This window comes from Leptonychotes weddellii, chromosome 10 (assembly GCF_054177405.1).
Source record: "Leptonychotes weddellii isolate Sample4059 chromosome 10, ASM5417740v2, whole genome shotgun sequence".
Taxonomy (NCBI): Eukaryota; Metazoa; Chordata; class Mammalia; order Carnivora; family Phocidae; genus Leptonychotes; species Leptonychotes weddellii.
This window is the reverse complement of record NC_138378.1, coordinates 78,780,939-78,789,486: the sequence shown is the minus strand read 5'-3', so window position 1 is coordinate 78,789,486 and position 8,548 is coordinate 78,780,939. Positions and strand designations below refer to the sequence as shown.

At 50.2% G+C, this 8,548-nt stretch overlaps 1 protein-coding gene across 7 annotated transcripts in view; it reads right to left on the bottom strand.

Annotated features, from left to right (window-relative positions):
* Positions 1 to 335: 335 nt before the first annotated feature.
* The window catches only part of TET3 (tet methylcytosine dioxygenase 3), a 98,866-nt gene continuing 90,653 nt past the window's right edge, over positions 336 to 8,548 (bottom strand). For all 7 annotated transcript variants that reach the window (XM_081833705.1, XM_081833706.1, XM_081833702.1 and 4 more), the window contains one exon: positions 336 to 8,082. In XM_081833705.1, coding sequence (XP_081689831.1) covers positions 6,305 to 8,082 — 1,778 coding nt within the window. In that variant the 3' untranslated portion in view covers positions 336 to 6,304. The remainder of the gene's footprint in view (positions 8,083 to 8,548) is intronic.

The following is an 8,548-nucleotide window of genomic DNA, read 5'->3' as shown; positions in this document are numbered from 1 at the left end:
ATCTTAATCGTTGGGGGGGGGTGTCTCCCAAATTGAATGAAAAAAGGGGATAATAAGACAAAAGGGGGGGGCGGGAAAAGCAGAAACATAGATGAGAAAAAGGCCATCTCCGTTTTGTCCCTGCATATGCAGCTCTAAAAGCTGATGGCCTTTGAACATTATGCAGGTGGCAGGAGGAGACCAGGCCAGGCTCTACTGTTGCTGTTAGGGCTTCAGTGGCGCGTCTACACGTACAGTGGGGGGCGGGGTTATAGGTAACCTTAAATACCACAATCTGGGCCTGGCTCGGGGTGAGGGGGCAGGGGGGAAAAAAGGACCCACTCTGAATTTGAGTGCAAAAAATAAATATAAAATTTATTAAAACACCCACAATATTTTAAAGATACCAGGAGTAATACAGTTCACAAACCCAGTTGTTTGTGTAAATTATAATAAAATACAAATCAAAAAAGGATACATACTTGCAATTTCTAGGCACCCTAAATTAAATTTACTGAAACACTGGGGGAGAAGGGAGGGTAAGGAGGGGTAGCTCAGGAGGCAAACCAATAAAGTGGGAGGAAAAAATATTAACAAAAAGTTAAAAATTATACAAAATAAAATTATCAGCATAAATTTACTGTACTAAGAATATCTACAGTTTAATAATACACATCCTATTGCCTTGAGACATTGCAAAAATCTACCATTCATCCATCAACCCCAGATAAACTTCATTTCAAGTAGCCACAGTTACAAAGTCAAGACGGAATATTCAAGTATGGTTGTTAAGTTCACCTCCATTGGAAGCCAAGTAACCAAACAGGAATTCAAAGAGAGAAGAAATAAAACACATCAAAAAGCTACAGGGGTTCTAGATTAAGTCTAATGCGTTAATATGCCACAGTATGACCTGCCCTTATTTCTTTTATAATTAGAATATGCGAAAAAGAAATGACATCACTCCTGTTTTTCTCCTCCTTTTTCCCCTCGAAAGAAAGAAAAAAAAAAGGTACTGGAATCAAGAAAATTTGGATGTTCAAATGAGCCCAATGGTATTTTTTTTTAATTCCCATGTGAATAGTGATGAGTTTTCCCTGAATGACGACGGGTAGTCAAAATGAGAAGAGCGCAAATGATACCACTACAAAAAGCATCCCTGATATCAGAATAGAAGCGAATGAGGAAGTAGGCCAAATCACTCACTGATCCTTAGGCAGAAAGCAACTTCAGACCTCGCATTTCTGTGCTGCAGTCTCTGCTCAGGGGAGAAGCCTATTGCTTGGCTCTGTGGGAAGGGCCGGGAGCGCCAAGACAGGGTCTCAAGTGGAAACACTCTATGCACGCGTGGGTGTGGGGCTGGATAACCTACGCTGGGATACGCACCTCCAAACATTTTGGTCCAGGGTATGTCGAAGTTGGCCGTGTGCTACAGCAGATGCCTCTGGCTAATAAAGTAGGTTTTGAGGAAGTCATTTCAAATGACAGCAACAATGCCTGAAAAAGCTCAATGAGATGGGCATAGGAGATTCACATTTTATCCGAAAGCAAAACTCACAAAGAAAATAAAGTCAACCACACTCCTTCCTTTAGATGTTCTGCCATGATTAACTGCTGAAGAGTGAAAAATAAAATGACCCCAGAATCTTCAAGGTCAAGTCAGTCATCAGATGGACAACCTGCAGGTATCAGACCCTCACGGAATCTACTTTACTGAAGTTGTCACAATGTCCTGTTTTTGAGGTATTTAAAAAAAATTATTGTGACAGTGGATGACACAAAATGGAGCTTCCTGTTACGTTTCTCAAACATTAACTTTTGTGGACCCAAGAGGAAATGTAGAGTAGCACCAACTAAAAAGCAGCCTCAGTGGCATCAAGCGAGCAAAGCAAGCTCCTTCCTTCAGTTGGAACATGAGGAGGGACCGGCAGGAGCAACGCTGGGGCAAGGGCTGTGAGGAGCAAAGGAACGAGCCTGCTGCCCGCCACGGCCCTGGCCAGTGCCAGGGGAGGACCGAGGTCCAAGAGGAATGCCTTTGAGACCCTCAGAGGTGCCTACTTGGCACCCTGGGCTGCAGGAGGAAAACGTGAGTCCTTGGCTACAAGAATGCCTGCCATGTTGGAAGGGGCAGGAGTACCAGACTCCCCTTCCTTTCTCATCAGGCCCGAGAGGACAGATGAGTCACCAGAGCACCTGCCAAGCCAGGCCGGCCCACTCCCGTCATGGTTAGGGAGCTAGCTGCCTTCAGAACTTGCCTTTCTGTGTTCGGCCACCAAGGGAAGAAGAATAAAACGAAACAGAAAAACTGCTCAGAGCAGGTTTTAGCACGGTAAACAGAGGTCTAAGGAGACAGCACCAAACGGGGGATGGGGGGAAGCCAAGAGAGACTGGAGCCCACCTTGTTTTTGGTTGGTTGTGGTTTCAGAACCTTGATAGCACCTCAGCAGGACAGGATCAGGGACAGTCACATTGAAACACCATAGCACCATTTTATTTAGACTATTTCAATTCATAAAAATGCTTCCTAGTCCATAAAACACACTTCAGTAACAAAAGGAAAGAGATTGGTTGAGGCACGTCAGGGATATCACTTAAATTTTCCACCAGCATCCCCTTGGTTTTGAGATCTGGCGGTGGTTCCACGTCACAAAGTCTGGCTGGATTTCTCTCCGTGAAATCAGGTTACCATCTCCTCCTCCTCAAGCATCCTCACACATCTAGCGCTGTTTGGTACAAAGCACTTGAGCTCTGCTCCTTTCCTGGCTTTAGCACTTTAAAAACCCCTTGCTCTGTAAACTACCGTTTCCAAAAGAGGCTGGCGGAAGGACCAAGACGGGGCAGGGTATGATCTCTTTCCACGCGCACCACGGCCACCCCGGCAAGCGGGCCAGCAGTAACCACGAAGCCGGTGTGTGGGAAACGTAGGCCCTGGCAAAAAAAAAAAAAAAACCCAAAACAAAACCCGAACGACAACAGAAACAACAAAACCTCAAAATCCATGAAACAACTTTAGTCAAGCTTTCTGATGATGGGTTCTTGAGCTAGCACCAGTTATTTTGTGAGAACCTGCCACAAAGCGATTATTTTAAAAAATCTCTTAGCACAGAACTTTGCAAGCACTTCCCTTGCATGCAAAAGGCAGGGGAAACCAAACAAAGGGAGAACCAGACATTCGCACTGCATGTGGATGGCGTCTGTGGACAGGGCACGCTGGGGAGAGGGCTCCAGGACTCCACCGTTTCTCCTTGCTATAATATTACTCTAAAACTTGGTCATGCTGTTAGGGTCTTTCGTTGCAATGGCTTTATTTTTCTTCTCATGATAAAAATGTCTGTTAATCATCTTTAGGACTTAAAAAATGATAGTACCAGTAAAAAATAAAAATTTGATTTTTCTCTTTAAGAAACCTTCAGCAGCAAGGGGGGGGCAATAAGGAGCTGTGCATAGTTACTTTTTAAATCTACGTCTAAAGCATGCTAATTTTAATGACTGAGATTTGAGGTAGGTTATACGTGTAGTGTGTAAAAATCGGCATGGACTCGAGCATGGCAACAGCACCACCTAATTTCTGAAACACCATTCTGAGGGGAATGGGAGCATCCAATGGAGACTGCCTCTTGACTCACCTCTCAGCAGCCTATATACGAGTCGAGAAAGTTACAGACCAAAGGCTGTTGGGGCTGCCGGGACAAACATCACATGCTTTGAGCTTGTTATCGGTTTCTCCTTTCATCTAATGGCTTTTGCTACCAAAGGGTGACGAGGGGAAGAGTATATTTAACAGACATCAGGAAGATTCACACATGCCAAGTATCCGAATCACCTGGGTTACACTCGGGACCTTCCAAACCAACAGCCAACCTGGGGTTTTCCCGGGTCACACAGACGGTCACATTCTCCAAATGTTTCGTAAAATATTGTATTTCTTGCTTAAGATCATTTAAAATGAAGTTTTCAAGGCACCCCCGCATCTACCTAAGCACGGAGTCAAATGAGACCTGCATAAAAGTACTGATGCGATAAGCAAAATAGCATTTAAAGGACCCAACTTTTCCTCAAAACTAGAAAATTAGCATGCTTATTAAAGACTCTGCTTCCTTTAGCTTGTCAAACTGAAGGTCAGAGGTTTTCCTATAAATCTGAGTTCTGAATAATTCTAAATCCTGATAAGCTCTTGGGTATTTATTTCAAAAGCAATAATATTTCATTTTTGTCCTGTAAAATAAATGCAACTTTACAGAATATGGTAAAAGTGAAGGATAGACAAAGCACGTTAAATATTGAGCTACTATTTACAATTTCTCCCACAATTACATGTTAAAACATACTTTTTTTTTTTTCAAGTTGCTGTTTAAATCTAGGCAAAAGTGCTTAAAAAAATCTTTCACTATGTACAGTTAAAACCAGACCACATAAATGCTCAGGACATCTTACAGCGACTCTCCGCCAGTGCTCCTGACCGGTTACGGCAGGCACCCGGCGGGTCGGTTCTCAGCTCTTACACAAGGCACCTGGAAGCTCAGGAACTTGCCTTTAGCATCGTCATCTGATTGTTAAACTCGTTTTACGAAGACCCACATCTGAATAAAACTGCTCAATAAATATCTGACATGTATCTCAGGGCTTGGTTGTCATTCACTGTGTGGCCATATTCCCCTCTATGTGCCCTGCTGAAGCCTCCCACTCACCACACACATCCACACGGGCAACCTGATGGAAATGTCACTCACACCACAGGAAAAACAAACACGCCAGGAAGTCTGACTTGCTGTCCACGACTGTTGCTTCTACCAGTCAGGCCCAACTGCTCTCCACAATGTTGCAACAATGAAGCACCACATTCTCATTTCGAAGAACTGAACGAATGCACCAGATTTTTAGAATGGGCAAGTTAAAGTGGGGGGAAGGGGAAAGGAGAAGATGATCAACTAGAGAAATGGCACCAATTAGGGAGGGAAATCATAGCTACCTGCTGAAAACGTTGGACTCCTGCATTTTAAGATTGCTGAGTGCGAGCCCGCCCCGCCCCGGGATAGCGTGGAGGGGGTGGGCTTGGGTGGTGAGGCCTGCACCATTGTCCAATGTGGAAATCCAGGAAGAGAGATGCGTTAACTGCTGTTACACTGGTGTGCTGAGCTCCCACAGGACGCGACCCGCCCCAGGGTCGAGGAAGTCCCAGCACGATACTACAGCACCAGGCTCTGCACAGCGCCGAGCGACGGGGCAACACTGGCTTTTCACAGCTTGGGTTCAACTTCTTGTTTTTAGAGATACAGTAGCCCTTTTTCGATATCAGCATAAGCTTTGGGGCATTTTTTAAAAAATAAACTGCCACTAAGACAAATTCCTTCAGCCCAGTATTCATTGGTTTGTCAACCCGGTGGAAATGGCTCCTAAGAGCCTCTCAACTCCAGCTCCATCAAGGAGGTGCTGCCTAGGGAACCGTGACATCATGTGACTTGATCGATAACGGACAGAGAGGATTCAGTGTGGAGACTAGCAAGCTTGAAGCTGTCTACTTCCAACCTGGTTTCTGGGGGAAATCTACGCCAGCATCTCTGTTGCCTGGCCTGGGGGTGCACCTGCCTCCCCGGTCCCCGACTCCAAGCCGGTGACTGGAAAAGGGACCCCAGATGTTTTTCTACAGATTCTCCCATCCTACTGGAGGGGACAGAAGCTGTCCTGAGGGCTCCCTCCCCTGAAGGGAAGGCATATCTGTCAGAAGGGATGGACCAGGGTGGCTACAGTCTGCACTTGGCTCATGAGGGGCAGATGGCTGAGAGAACCTTGCCAGCTCCCAAGACGGCCAGGCTCGCTGGGCCCAGCAAGACTGGGCAGGAATGAGCGCTTTTGGCCCTTCCTGCCGCTCCTTTACCATTACTATCGTCGCTTTTTAAAAAATCCAATAAATACACATTTTTAAATGGAATTTAAAACTACTCCTTTGTGAAAGGACACTATAAACTTTCTTTCCATTATTGTGATATACAAGGATAGAGTTTTAAAAACAAGAGGAAATAAAAGCCCCCCAGACAAGGGGGGGGGGGAGAAAAAAACCAACGTGGAGATATAAATATTAAGATCACGAAAAAAATCACCCGACAGCCGTAGTTTCTTCTTCAAAGTGCTGGGGAAGTGGGGGGGAGGGGCGGGGCGGGTCAGTTCTGAGGTTTGGACCATAAATACATATATATGCACATCTATATATGTATATATAGATAAAAAGACTTCTGCACCCCCAACCCGCCCCCAGGCGTGAGGGCAAAAGCACCACAGAAGCAGCTCGGGCCGGGCCCGACGCTGAGGTACGCTGGCTCCCTGGCACCTAGATCCAGCGGCTGTAGGGGCCGGTGACCTTCGTGTAGGCGTAGGAGGACACGGTGACTGCTGAGTCTGTGGGTACGGCCAGCGCCTGCCGAGTGGGGACGAGCCCCTTCTTCTCCTTATGCTGGGGCTCGGCCACCATGGCACCCCCCCATTTGCGCTTCTTCCCATAGAGCTTGGCCTCCTGCTGGCCCAGGCCCAGCCGGGCGGCCTCTTCCTGTCGCGCCCGGGCCCTCTCCGCCAGTTGCTTCATCTTGGCCTCCCAGAGGGCCAGCCCGTGATTGGGCTGGTTGAGGTTCTTGTGCTGGTAGAAGACCAGCGAGATGCGGGTGGGGTGGCAGCGGTTGGGTTTCTTGAGGGGTGTGGTGGCATGCAGCTCCCGCCGGGCGCACTCGATGAGGATTGAGCCGTGAGCGGGGGCCACGGCCACGCCGCCGATGTTCTCGTCCAGGAAGTTGTGTTCACTGTCAGACCAGAGCTCCTCCTCCTCCTCCGCCCCGCCACTCTTCTCCTCCTTCACCGCCCCCTTGTCGGGGGTGTCCTCGGCAGTCCCCTCCTCCAGGCTGAAGGGATCCCACAGCTTTTCCTCTGACTTCAGGGCCCCGAAGAGCTTCTCGCTGGAGCCCAGGGGCATGCTGAAGGACTGCCAGGCTTTGTCCAGCTGGCTTGCCCCCGGGGTTGGAAGCCGTCCCTCCTCTCCTTTCAGGGGGCTCCACAACTTGTCTTGGAACCCAGAACCGCTTTTCAGGGCAGAGTTGAAATCCCCGGCCCCAATCCCCCACGGCTTCTCCGTCAGGCTGGGCCCGGCCAAGGCCGAGGTGTTGTTCCCAAACTTGCAGGGGCTCCACGGTTTGCCTCGAAGCCGCCCTCCAGGCTGGGGGGCTGGCTGCTGCCCCTCGCCAGGGAACAGCCCCCACTGGCCATCCGGGAAGTGGGAAGGGGTCAGGCAGCTGGCCCCATAAGAACTGAGCTTGTCGGGGATGATGGCAGGGCTCTCCCCAGGATGGAACACACCCCAGCTGCCACCCACACTGTTAGTCCTCTTGGGGGACATGCTTGGGCCTCCTGAGTACTGCCCCCATAGGTGATTGGGTCCCCCATTCTGAGAAGCCTCGGGCAAAGGTGTTTTGCCCATCTTACCAGGGTCTCTGGGTATAGACTCAGCCTGGACCAGTGGGTCTAGTGGCTCTTGCTTGATGGATCTGTTGAAGCAGTTGGAGCTCGGTGCAAAGGGAGAGGGGTCCCTGGATGCTGGGTGGATCTGGGGAGCCTTGGGAAGCAGATACTCCTTGGGGCCTGGATAAGCAGGCTGCTGGTGGTGAGGAGTGGGGTGGTGGGTGTCCGTGGGAACAGCCTGGCCAGGCAGCTCGGCAAACTCAGCACCACCGTAGGCCGGGCTCAGGCTGTTGTGCAGAGCGTGGAGGTCTGGCTTCTTCTCAAAACTGCTGCTGCCGCCACCGTGTCCCCAGGTGCCAGGCCCCAGGAACTGTGAGGGGAAGACGGGGTTGCTGGATGGAAAGCCATAGTAGCTGAACGACGGAAGAGCATACTTGGAGTGGAAGCCGTTGACGGAGGTCAGGCCGGGCTGTGCATAGTAGGAGTGGTAGGAGTACACGCTATTCATGCTGTAGGGGTCGGACGGCCGGCAGTTGCCCAGCACCGAGTAGCTCTCCACCACCGCATTGCTGCTGTACTTGAAGGAACTGAAGTGGTTCTGTGGCTCCACTTTGAGGGAGGGCTTCAGGCCTTGCTGGGGCAATCCACCCTTCAGAGCCAGGCCTGGGGAAGACAGGAGGCAAGACCGAGAAGGAGCAGAGAGAACCACAGACCACAGGGGCCCGGAGCAAGAGGACTGGGCCTGGAACCTCCCTCTTCCCCTAAGGGGTTCTCAGCCCCACGGAAGCCCCGGGAGGAGCCCCCTGCAGCACTCCTCCTCCTCCTCCCTTCCCTGGCGAACCCCACGGGTCCTCACTGGCTCAGGCGACGTGAGAGCGGCCCACGCGCCCCTGCACACCACGCGCCTGAGGCCCTGGCACACTGTGCGGATGCTCAGGCAAGCTGGAGGAGGAGCCCAGCTCCTCTGTGGGAAGAGGGGACCCCCCAGCTCTGGTGTCCTAGGGCTGCCGCGGATACTGTGCTGACTGAAAGCTAAGATAATGTGGGGTTCAGAGGGCTGAGAGAGGCCCCAGGACTCTGGTCTGGAGTTCCATCTCGAGGCAGGAAGAGGGGCAGGGAGGGAGCTGTC